The sequence below is a fragment of the Muscardinus avellanarius genome (assembly GCF_963383645.1).
Source record: "Muscardinus avellanarius genome assembly, chromosome: 9".
NCBI classification, from domain to species: Eukaryota; Metazoa; Chordata; class Mammalia; order Rodentia; family Gliridae; genus Muscardinus; species Muscardinus avellanarius.
Window position 1 is genome coordinate 113,318 of NC_137795.1, and position 12,579 is coordinate 125,896.

Consider the following 12,579-nt stretch of genomic DNA (forward strand, 5'->3'; position numbering starts at 1 on the left):
AAAGAAAGAAAGAAAGAAAGAAAGAAAGAAAGAAAGAAAGAAAGAAGGAAGGAAGGAAAGGTGAATGGCAGGGATATTGGTATTCCTTCATTTAAAGAATTTAGGGACAAAGCAGAGAGCAAATGCCTGTATGAGCTGCAAGTCATCCACACAGGTGCACCAGGGCAAGAACAGGAGGTCACAGGCATACGATCCCACTGGTGACACTGCATTTGTTACCAGCCAGCAGCACATGAAGTCAGTCGTCAAAGCTTGAGTACAATGACCTGGATTTTCTTTCTTCGAGCATCTTCTGTGGCAGTACCCTTTAGAAACATTTGCAGTGGTCACAGACACTGTGGGCAGGAGATAGGGCAGGGAGAGCTGACCTGGAGCAGGGTTGGGGGGCTGCCGGGTGTAGGACACGTTGAAGGCTGGCTCCTCGATCAGTGGCGGGGGGTACATGCGCCTGCGGATGAAGAATCCGGCTCCACAGCAGAAGAGCACACCCATCATCAGCAGGAACCTGCAGGGAAGCAGAAGGGGCTCAGAGCAGCAGGGGCCGAGGCTCAGGAACACCAGCTCTCGGTGACAGCGCAGGGCATGCAGTCGGGAGCGCAAGCAATTCCACCTGGTCCTCTCCAGCTCCCCACCAGGGCATCCCTCAGACTGCACCAGGCACACAGGCCTGGGTCTCAGGGTGGGCCCAGCTATTTCACACCCACGGCTCTGACCCCGTCAATATTTTAGTCCTAACTGAAGATGCTGCCTAAATCCTGCCTCACTGTCAAAACCACAAGGGTGAACATACTTATCCTTCCTGATAGTTCTCCCCATCATTCTATGAACATCTATGGAGGAAGCACACCCCAACTATAAAGAAATTACAGAAATAGAGAAAAGATGATCGCTGACAACTTAGAACATGCCAGGTTCTCAGTGGCCGAGTATTCTCCACACATTGACAGGATCTTCGTCCTTACAATCTAGGAATTCCCACTGCCTCACGCCACCCACAGTCAGCACACGATCACAGAGTAACTGACTGGAGGACTGCTGCGTGCTGTCTCCTGCTGAGAACCCTCTCTGAAAGCCCCTCTAAAGGTTTCTGGGGGTCCTGGCATCAGAGGTTCCCTGTGTGGTTTATAGCACACCAGCCAAAATCATCTGCTTAGCCATCTGCCTCTTTCAGGTGTCTGACTGCCGTAAGGGCCGCCAGGACCCCAGCAGAAGCCTGTGTGCGTCAGGCACTTGGGGTTCACTAAAGCGCAGTGTAAGAGTCCTTGTGGCTCATCCCAAGGGGCTCCCTGGCTGTTCTTCCGGTCCAGCCTTGTGTCAGGATCTCAGCTCTCGCAATCAGACCCCACCTTCCTCAGCAGGCACTGGGTCTTGCAAGAGCTGGACCTTGTGCAGCAGGGCGCAGGCCGCTTCCCCATTTTTCGGCTGTCCCACCGAGGTGTCCAGCCCCCAGGAGATCCCAGCCAGCAGCTCAAGACACCTGACACCTTCCAGGAGTTGCCACCCCAGGGGACTTCTGAACCCTCTCACCTTTTCCCAATTATATAACACCTGAACTTTGACAAGTTTTTTAAGTTTTAGGGAATGCCCAGTACCTTATCAGTATTCCTCTGGTGTTTCAGACCAGCCCAATTCCTTCCAAACCCTTGAGGGCTCAGGGTTTCATGCCTGGGACAGTTCTGCCTCTTTTTGCTAGAAGGTCCCCAGAGGAGAGCCCTGGGCAGGAACATGCCCTAAAGCCAGGCCACCTCCTGACTAGCCTTCCCTTTCCTCCACTTTGAGATGTACACAGACATGTTTACATTTGGAAAGTCTTAGGCTAAAATGAATCATCTTCTCTTGGAGTTTTGGAGACTGGCAATTGTGATAGGGGAGGTGAGGACACACACTCTCTGTTCAGGGGTGCAGCCATCCAGGCTGGTGCTGGGGTCCTGGCCAGGGGCAGAAGGCCCAGGTGAGGCCAGCCCACAGATACCTGATGTCCAAACTTGGAGCTTGGGTGGGAGCATTGCTGTTAAAGAGAAATAGCTCAGGTGGCGTTGGGGACCTTATTCCCTTGTCTGACGAGACTGTAGGCACAGCTGTCAGGAGGGAGTGACAATGTCATAAGTAACTCAAGTGGCTTCAAAGCCCTAAAAAGCCAGGTAGGCTGGAATACTAAAGTCATAGAAGCTTAAGGCATGATGAGCCTGCAGCCTTGGTCCACAGAAGGAGTCTCCTGAGGCCTTGCGATGGCAGCAGAGGCCTGGTGGGGCGACAAATGCTGTTTGGGTTTTAAAGAAATCCCTCTCCACTGTGCTCTGTGGTTCCTGACACCTGAAGCAACACTATTTTTTTTCTTTTTTTGGTACTGGGGATGGAACCCAGGGGCATTCTGCCTCCAAGCTACACCCCAGCCCTATTTTTTATTCTTTATTTTTTGAAAGAGGTTCTCACTGAATTGCAAAGGGCCTCACTAAGGAGCTGAGGCTGACTTTGAACCTGCGCGATCCTCCTGTCTCAGCCTCCCAAATGCTGCGATTACAAGCATGCGCCACCAAGCCCGGCTTGAAGCAACACTATTTTCTACAAAGTCAAGTGGACTCTCAGAGCTCCTTAAGGGCATCCTCTGGACCACGGACCATGTAAGGCCCTTGTCCCTAGTAGAAGCTCTGCAGCCATCCTTCTTACAAGTGCTACCAATCGAAAGACTTGACACGGCTCCTCAGGCTTCCCTGTGAGGAGCTGGAGCAAGGCCAGGCCATGCCTGTCCACCCTGAAAGCTGAGTCAGCAGATATGGGATGTGCCTCCTCCAAGCCCCACCTGCTGACTGCCTATCAGCCCCACTGCAGACACTGGCTCAGCAGCTGTTAAAGGGCCAGGCTGTGGGCAGCCTCCTCTCCAGCCAGAAGCCAGCAGAGGTGGGAACCAGACTCCGCCTACCAGGAAAGCAACCCTGGCTCCAGTTCTCTTGGCCACGCCCATCCCCAAGGCCGCAGTTCAATGGCTGAGGTTGACAATAATAGCAGGGGCAGAGCTTTGGGGGGCTAGGACATGTGGTCATGAGCATCCAGGAACAAGAGAGTTGTGACCTACCAGAAATACCATAGCCTCTGTATGGAGAGGGCCCGCACGCAGCACCGGGAGCCACAGCAGTCCTCATAGGAGCGGCATCTGCAGAGAGGGGAAAAAGGTGGTCACCATTCTGGGTCAGAAGGAACAGCTGGACAGTTCCATGGAGCTGGCCAGGCTTCAGTAAAGCATTCTTAGAAGGAAAAAATTGAAGAGTGGAAAACACACAGCCACCAACAAGCGGCATGGCCCTTCGTTGGTCTGGAGGCTTGAGGCAAAGGTGCTAAGGTGGATATAGTGTGTGTAGCTCACGTAACAGCGCACCCTTGGCATCACCTCACAACAGCCGCCTCCCGGGAGGTCGTGTCCAAAGACAGGCACTGAGCCTGCCAGCTCCACACTGGAAAGGGGCCCCGGGAGCCTGAAGAGCTACTGGCTCTGATGACCCAAGAGCCAACAAGGAGCCACTGAGGGGCAGCCAGGAGCCACCCTGCTGGGGCCTGAGGTGGATCAACCAGACCCAGACGGGCCCCCGAGGAGGAAGAGCTTCTTGCTAAAAGAGGGAGACAAGCAATAAAAGCAGCCCAGGAACTTTGTCAGCTGGTAGCAAGTCCGCTACGGAGACAGATGAGGCCAGTGCAGTAAACTGAAAATGCACCTTCAATTTTATACCAGTAGTACAGCTCTCCCCATGGCCACGGCCTTGCTGGCAGATGTGAAATCAAGTTACTTGCTGGTAGCTCATGCAAGTGAAAGTCACTTTTAAAACACAGGGCAGCCTGTGTAAGAACTCTGGTGTCCCATATATATGCATCCACAAAGCTGTGCACATACTCCTTCCACACTGTTATTGCATGAGCCAGGCGTGATGGAGCACGCCTGTAATCCCAGCGCTTGGGAGGCTGAGACAAGAGGATACCACAGGTTCAAAGCCAGCCTCAGCTACTTAGTGAGGCTCTCAGCAACTTAGTGAGAGCCTGTTTTCAAATAAAATATAAAAAATAGTTCTGCGTATAGCCTGGATTCCACCCCCAGTACCACACACACAAAAAAATTGTTTCAGAGGCCCCAGGTCAAAAGTGGGCAGATGGAAGTCTCCATAGTGTCCAGAATTGGCTTCTTGCATCCTCCTGGGAGGTTCTTGATGACCTCAGGCCTGCACCCTCTGTCTGTGAGGTCACTTTCTATTGTCAAGGAGGTCTCTCTCTGGTCCCCTCTGTCTTCTGCCTGGGTAACAGGGTCAACTAGCTACTGCCATTTTTGCTCCTAATTCTACTATGAAATGTAATGATAAAGTCTAGAAGGCACACGTCCCATGATGATGCTTTCCAACAGGAACAAGCCCTGCTCATTGCTGCCTATAAACAGCCCCCGCGGCATCGGGAAGGAGGGCAGGGTGGCTGCAGAGAACGTAGACACTGAAGCTTGGCAGGAACTGGGCTGAAGGCCTGCCCCTTCTCTCCTGCCGCTGTGCCTCCTGTGCTACCAGGATGTCTCTCGTCTCTTTGTTACTCCTGACAGCTTCAGCTCAGGGCACAGCCATGACTGAGGGGCGCCAGGAGTCATCATCGAGTGCTGATAACCACACACTTGGTAGAAAAGGGAACAGCAAGTAGAGGGTAATAGGTGTAGCGATCGAATCATCTTTCAAGAGCTGAACTTGCTAAAATGCTTCACTTCCCGAGTTACACTTAAAGGGAGCATTTGCTGCTTTGAAGCCTGAGGTCTGTGGCATCCCATTTCCCACATCGGAGGAAGCAGACCCAAATCTATGGGCTCTGACACATGTTCAGAGTCCTGAGTCTAGCTTTCAGGGACATATGCATCCTCTTCCTGAAAGTGCATCTACCCCAGAGCTTTAGGGGTGTAATGGACTGTGAGTTACTGACTCCAATTCCTCCTGTGGGCAAGAGTCAACACCACATGCTCGAGCTCCCTTTCAGGGTCCAGCAGTAAACACACCATCAACTTCTCTCAATGCACAGCATCTCAGCTCAGGAGAAGACCCATCCACTCTAAGCAGCTCCAGTGTGGCTCCCAGTGTGTGTCAGCAAGCGCCAGCCACTCTTGGGGCAACAGGTACTCCTGGGTAACTCTTACCCATCCCCTCTGCTGCACTCTTCTCAAGTAGCTGTTGTGAGACTGGGCCCTAAGCACATACCTGCTGACGTTCCCAACAGCTGCAGTTACAAAGCATTAGCTGTAACACATAGCATCATCTCCAGGCAGATGCGCCCTAAATGGGCCCAGCACCCAGGAGTCAAGTGCAATGCCCCTCACACCCTAAGCTCCAAATGCCATCAATGCTCAGAGGAGTTCTTCAAGACAGAGCTGGGTGCAGAACAGGTCAGGATGCAAATAGCAGCATGAGATTTTCCTTCTGCTCTATGATGTGCAGAAGTAGAAATTCCCTGGCTTGCAGCAGAAAAGAACAAATATTCTTAACCAAATCCACCCTCCAGCACATCTAATTATAAGTCTGAGACTCTGAAATACGCACGATCCTTCAAGAGCGCGTACTTAAGCAGAAACAGGCCCCAGGAATTGCTTTCTGTGAGCCAGTGTTCTTCGCTGTGCGCGAGGTTTCTGAGGTCAGAGATGGGGGCCATATACTCTGAGCATGTGCTCATCTGTAAGTCCGTCTATTACAAAGATAAAGTCAGGGCATCCAGCCTCTCTCTCCAGTCGATGATGAGTGAGGCAGTCCTTAAGCTGTGAAAAGTGAAAGGGAGCATATGCCTGGAAGTACATGGGTCACAAGTTAGATGTGTCATAGCAGCGGCGAAATACAAATAGAACAGGATGATCACTGCAGATTTTGGTGGCTCATGCTTGTAATTCCAGGAGGATCACACGTTCAATGCCAGCCTCAGCAACTTGGTGAGACTATGTTTTTGTTTTTTTTTAAAGTAGAGCTGGAAGTGTAGCTCAGAAGTAGAATTCCCCTGGGTTCCATCCCCAGTAACACACACACACACACACACACACACACACACACACACGCACGCACGCATGCACGCGCGCATACACAAAATACAGCCAGCTGCTATCTGGCTCACTTTCTCTGCTGTACTTGTACTTGAGCAGAACTCTTAGTCCCTTCCGCCTGTTTTAACCACTAACTGATGACTTACGTACAACACAGCCTACTGCTCCAAGTCCTGGGGACTGGGAGCCCCGTGGATCCCACTTCACAGGAGGTGTCCTGCCCTGTGACTTCACATGGTGGAAGAGGATGCGGTGACTCCATTCAGCCTCTGCAAGGGTACTAATCCCATAGGCCCCAGCTCTTAACACTCTTACCTTGAATATTAGGTTCCAACCCGTATATCTTTGAGGAACACAAACACTCAGACCACAACAGTTGGTCAACCATTCTTTAGCTGCCAAGAACTCTTAGATCAGCACTCTCACAGATTCCCTCCCAATGGCTCTGTTCCTGGGATATTCTGGAAGAACTTCCAACTTGTCTATACACAGTTCCACTCTCCACGCACCCTCCTCCTGCCAGTTTCCTTATGGTTTCCCTCCCATCCACCCAACCTGGAGCCTCTGAGCTCCGTGACTCCCTTCCCCCCTGTGTCAGTTCTTCTGGGAAGTGCTCTTTGAGCCCGCTGCCTCCTACCGTGGCCTGTTCTACCAGAAGAATCAGGCTTTCCTGTTTGCTCTAACCACAGCCCTAAGGCTGCCTGCTTCTATCCAAGTTTGGTGCTGTTGCCAGACCCCTTCTGAAAGACCACGTGGCCCACACCATCTTGCTCTGCACAGGAAGTCCCGCTGCCTTGGGAAGCCATTGAGTTGTCAGGGCTCAGCTTCACCCTTCGTCCTCCTGCCACCTGCCGTCACCCAGGGCCCAACACTCACTCACTCTTTTTCTTTCTTTCTTTCTTTCTTTCTTTCTTTCTTTCTTTCTTTCTTTCTTTCTTCTTTCTTTCTTTCTTTCTTCCTTTCTTCCTTTCTTTTTTCAGGTCTGAGGATGGAACTCAGGGGCATTTGACCTCTGAGCTACACCCTCTGCCCTATTTTTTATTCTTTATTTTGAAACAAGGTCTCACTAAGTCACTGAGGGCCTCACTAAGTAGCTGAGGCTGTCCGCAAACTGCGATCCTCCGGTCTCAGCCTCCCAAATGCTGGGATTACAAGCGTGCGCCACCATGCCCAGCTTCAACACTCACTCTTGCCTTCCAGTTTCCCAAACACCACACCTCATTCCATGATTTCACACTCCTCTATCCTCTGGAATTGCTCCAGCCTTCAAATATCAGCTCTGCGAGGTCCCAACACCAGCCTCGGGTCCTCCCCTCACATCGTATTTAAGAGGCCCCCATGTGCACAGCCCTCGCCACATTGCAAACTGCTAGAGACATCTATCGTCCACACCAGACATGAGCTGAAGGGCTATCCTGTCTCACTCCCTGTGTTCAGCCCAGGAACTTACTGCAGTTCCTGGCACGTGGGAACTGACTTGCCTTGCGCAGAAGTGATGTTGTAGCAAGGGGAAGACTCCCTGAAAATGGGGGAGGTTCCCTAGTTTATGTGAACACTGATACAAAGCACATGGGGTTGAAGGGTTAGCAGCGGGGACAGTGTGAAGCAGGATGAGTCACAGCATCACAGAGGCCTTCAGGAGGAGCAGCCGGGCAGTACTGGGTAAAAGGCTAAAAAGCATAACCTTTGATTCAGCAATTCCATGACTGCTCACTCATCCCAAGGCAAAAATAGGTCCTAGTGCATGAAGAAATGTATGTAGGGAGATGTTTATTAAGTCCAGGGGCACTTTTCCAACTCGTGGACTCAGAGCTGTTTGGATTCAAGAATGATAAGAAATATAACACCACATATTATATAATATTGCCAGCAGGATCAGCCTTAAAATATACAAAACATTATACCAAATGGAATTTTAAGAAGATTATAAATAGTCTTATGTCTGCTCAAATCTGTTCTTGCTGCCTGGTGCATATTGAAAATTTGTTTATGAGCACTGCTTTAAATTTTAGAAATATATGTAAGGAACTGTGAACCTTCAAGATTAACAAACAAACAACACGAAAGCTGGTATTTCCTGAGTTGACAATAATTATAGGGGAACATAAAAATGAATTATACTCTGTCTCCAGGGAACACTGAATCACTACCAAAAAGGATGTGGTTGTTCTGCTCTATGAACTTAGAATAATTTTATAATCTATAGTCACAAATAGAAAAACCGAAAGATCACATTTTAAGGTCCAGCTACGGCTCGATAGTGGAAAATCACATTTAAAGCTTCTTGTTCTGGAAAAAAATTGTCTCTAATTTGTGCAGGAATCTTTATGGATTTGCTCAACAAGAACTGAGGGAGAAGAGAAATCCTGCTTTATGCTATCTGTTGCAAACTGAGTCCCGCTTGCCTCTCTGGGCTGTAAGGAAAGGTGTGCTCAGCCATTGGGTCAGGCAGGGCAGTGGTCAGGGGTCTGCAAAGGGTGCTAGAGGATTCGCAGTGAAGCAAGAGCCCCTCCCCACCCCCTTACCCTGCAGCCCCCAGGCCTGCAGATGGCTCTCTGCTGCAGAGCCCAGCCCCAGGGAGTCTCCTACTGGGCAGAGGTGGCCTTGGAGCTGTGAACACTGCCTCCGGCCCCACATCTCCCACCCTACCCAGCAGGTGATGTGACCAGCTGGACAGCTCTGCCAGAGCTTATCTTGAGACCTTAATCTGATAATCAACAGCTCTGCAGCCACTCCAGCATTAATTATTCACAAAAGAGTGGGTTAGAGAGAGACAACTGCATGGAGCAATGCAAGTCCTTAAAAGAAGTTTCTCGCTCCAGCAGGGAACTTTGGAATGGGGCCTGAGAACGGTCTGGTCCAAAGTGGTGGGCAGGGAGAAAGGGCTATGCTGGCAGGGAGAGCATCCGTCTCCTGGGCAGGGCCTGTCCCTGGTCTTGACTCTTTGGGCCCCTGTGCGCTGGCTCCCTCCCGCTCTGGCGGTGGGAATGGCCGGTCCTGGGACCTGCTGGACCCTGCTAGACCTTGTTCTTACTGTGCCTCACAGACCCTGTCTTCTGCTAACTCTGACCAAAATGCTGCCTTCCTGTCTGTTTCATTCTCTCATGTCAGTAATGGGGGATGTGGACTCACTACAGCATCAATGCAGAGGACTTCAAGGAAGTTCCCCAACACTCTATCCTTCAAGGGCACTTAGATCTGGACCACCAATGAAAATGTGAGCCAACAGAGTGTGCAGAATCCAAGAGCCCGTACCTCCGCTGCGCCCACCTGGCACTCACAGCTGTGGTTGAATCGGGCTAAGGGCCTCTGGAGGTGCAAAGACTCAGGGGATGGCCAAGATTCTCCACATTGGTTCGTTTGTTAGGAGAGTCTCGAGACTTCTCCAGTATCCTAGGAGGAGTTAAGCACCACCTCCAGGGTAAAATCTTTTCTACCTGCCAGCTCTGTAGAGTGCCCGGGGCTATTCACTCCTTCAAAACATTGGTGTCCAGTCAAGAAGACACAACCATGCTGGGTGTGGTGGCACACACATGTAACCTAAGCACTTGGGAGGCTGAGACAGGAGGGTCACAGGTTCCAGACTAGCCCTCAGTAACTTAGACCCTTAAACACTCAGCAACTTAGCAAGACCCTGCTTTAAAATAAAAAAGGGCTGTGGGTGTAGGTCAGAGGTAGACTGCCCCAACACACACACACACACACACACACACACACACACACACACACACTCAACCGCTGATAACCTACCCTTAGTTTTCTGGGGGCATCCAAGTCATTTCTGTTTATGAAGAACAAGAATCCCACACACCTAAATCATCATACATCACTGTCTGCATAAATGTGTGTGCACCCGACAGTCAGAAAGCTCCAGCTCAGCCCTGGTGTGAGGTCTAACAGACTTCCCCATGCGGTCTGGTGAGGGCTGGGCTCTCAGATGCATCCTGTTGCCTGGTGATGGGATTCACACCTTCCCCAGCTGTGTCAGACCCCAGACCCACAGGATGCTGACTGCTTTGAAGGGAACATGAGGTGGGGGCTTGGCATTGGCAAACAGGCTGGACCTTTAATGAGCTAAAATCCATCTCTCATTTGTTGCTTGTCTCTGTTACAACAAAAGAGCCCACTCAGTCATTCATTTTTTATTCCCCAGTCTATAAATTACTCTGACAAGTCCTTGAAGTTTATCCAGCACAGGGAACCATGGCCCAGAGGGGTTATGAGATTGCCAGAGGCCAGAGGGCATTCCACTGCAGAGCAGAACCAGAGAAGGGCTCTTGGCTTCAGCCTCGAAAACACTTCCTGCCTTTTCCAGCCCTCCTCTGGGCCACTATTTATTTCAGTTACTAAATGTATGCTGCATCGCTTCTATGGGCCAGACCCTGTGTAAGCACAGAAGATAGGAAAATCACAAGGCCAAACCTCTCTTCTCAATGAACTTCCGGTCTAGGGTGGAGACCACCTGACATTTATTTTAGCAACAGAAGTCACATAAAGGAATGTGGTTCTGAAGTCCCAGGGAGGGTCAGAAACCTCGCCCCTCAGCTGGGCCGATGGAGAGAAAGAGCGAGAGGCCCTCACCAAAAGCTTTCTGCAGGACACGGCATGCCACTGGTGGGAAAGTGTACCAAAGAGCAGCCACCTTTACTATCCCCAGGCTCTGATGACACCGGGGCTGGCCACTCTGGGTCACCTGCCACCTGCTGCCGTCCCCTTGCATCTCCCTCCGGGTGGCAGCTGTGGATAGGAGAGGCTAGGAGAGACAAGACCACGATCCAGCAGCAAGCAGCAAGCAGACACTCTTGTAGACAAGAGACCCTGTCTTGTCGGAGGCCCCGCTGCCTGGTGGGGTCAGTTACAACCCTGGTGACCTCTGGAGGGTGCTGGGGTGGGCTGAGGGCCCCTCTCAGTCATGGACAGGAAGGGTGTCCTGGGGACAGCAGTCTCGGCAGAGCTACCTCTGGCCGCAAACCCACCTACTCTCTCTAGTCCTGTGTTTGAAATTCTGCTGGATTGGAATCACAGTGAGGAATGACAGGTGAGTGCTCTGCATGGTGAGGGAGGCCTGCCGTGTCTCACGGCGGTGGCTCTGTTCTTCATGGCAGCCCTGCAGAAGCTGCCCGTGACCTGTCACAGCCAGTGGTCCTAGCTGCCTGGGTGTCTGTCAAGGAGAGCGAGAGCTCCGGTAGGAAAGTGCATCCCACTCTTCTCCTGTACTAGTATTGGGAAGAGGTTTTAAAATGTATTAATGTACCAGTATTGGGAAAGATTTCCAACTTTGAAAATATATCATTTGTACTAATGAAAGCCAGGACTGTCAGGAAGAAGGGACTTGTAATTTACATTTCTAAAGAGAAGGAAAGAAAGCCAGAGCCAGGGAAGAGGTCTCTTTACATTTCTAAAGAGAGACATACTGCCTCAAGGGTGGGAGGAAATCCCAGATCCCAGAGAAGCAATTTAACACATCCAAGAGGTGTAGAGGTCTGTGTTCCCACCCCCCCACCCCCCACCCACCACGCTCTGGGCAAATCTGGCTGGGATGGAGACAGCAGAAAATTAGGCTAAGAGATTGGGCAGCATATCTACAGATCAAAGGACCTGCCACAGACTTGGTCAGGATAAGAACACTCAGCATACTGGGGTTCTTTGGTAAATTCATTCGAATTGCCCCCTTGTGTCACTCTCGGGCACAGGGCTGTAACTATCTCCTGTATGTCTATCTTTTTAAATAAATTTCTTTAAATCCTCAGCAACTGTCTAAGTTATGCATATTTATTCTTAGTTTAGGACAAGAACCCGCATTTTTTTTTTCTTTCTGTTTTTGGTCGTTTTGGGTTTTGTTGTGGTTTGAGGGAAAGTGTGTCCGGGACCCTAACAGGGGTCCCTGGGAACAGTTTCCCCACAACCATATTCTCCCAAATCAGTAACATTTTAATCCGTAACACTCTGACAAATGCCACCTTTGTCTGCTATATTTTCTGCCCTGGGAGGAAGGAGCCCCCTTTGGCTCTGCATCCACAGGCCCCGGCTGTGTTTCTTGGCCAGTTCCCTCATCTCCTTATCCCTCAACCTCCGGCAGCTCATGCGGTGTTTCCAAGCCCAGCAGGCAGAAGGCCGAGCGAGGGACCCATGGCGGAAGGACAGCTCCAGCAGAGGACCCATCAAAGAAAAGGGGCTGGTGAGCCACAGGCTACTTTAAACCACCCCGTTGCCAGGAGGAGACACCTCGTAAGCCCTGCACCAAAGTATGAAAAGGGCACATTTTAATTAAGAGCTCTTGAAAGGGCAGTCTGCAACAGAAAGGGCAGATTAGGAAATGAAGGATAGGGAAAAAGGAGATAAAAGGAGGGAGGCTTGAAATGGCACTGCTTTCCAGTGAAAGCCCAAAGAGGCTGTTTCTTCAAAAATAAAGAGGGTGTTTTATTTGTATTCTCCCAGCTGAACGCTAGTAAAATAAGAAATGAAAGAAATGAAAGAAGAAACAACAACCACCTCACAACCTGCTAACGGCAGAGGGCAGAAAGAGAAATATCATTTAACTA

At 50.7% G+C, this 12,579-nt stretch overlaps 1 protein-coding gene across 2 annotated transcripts in view; it reads right to left on the reverse strand.

The window, feature by feature from the left end:
• VOPP1 (VOPP1 WW domain binding protein) overlaps window positions 1–12,579 on the reverse strand; it is a gene marked incomplete at both ends in the record, with an annotated part of 56,949 nt that overhangs the window by 3,970 nt on the left and 40,400 nt on the right. Inside the window, 2 exons of one of the 2 annotated variants that reach the window (XM_080700813.1) lie at window positions 369–505; window positions 3,074–3,151. In XM_080700813.1, the coding sequence (XP_080556939.1) occupies window positions 369–505; window positions 3,074–3,151 (215 nt within the window). The remainder of the gene's footprint in view (window positions 1–368; window positions 506–3,073; window positions 3,152–12,579) is intronic. The other variant, XM_080700814.1, reaches the window with a different exon arrangement.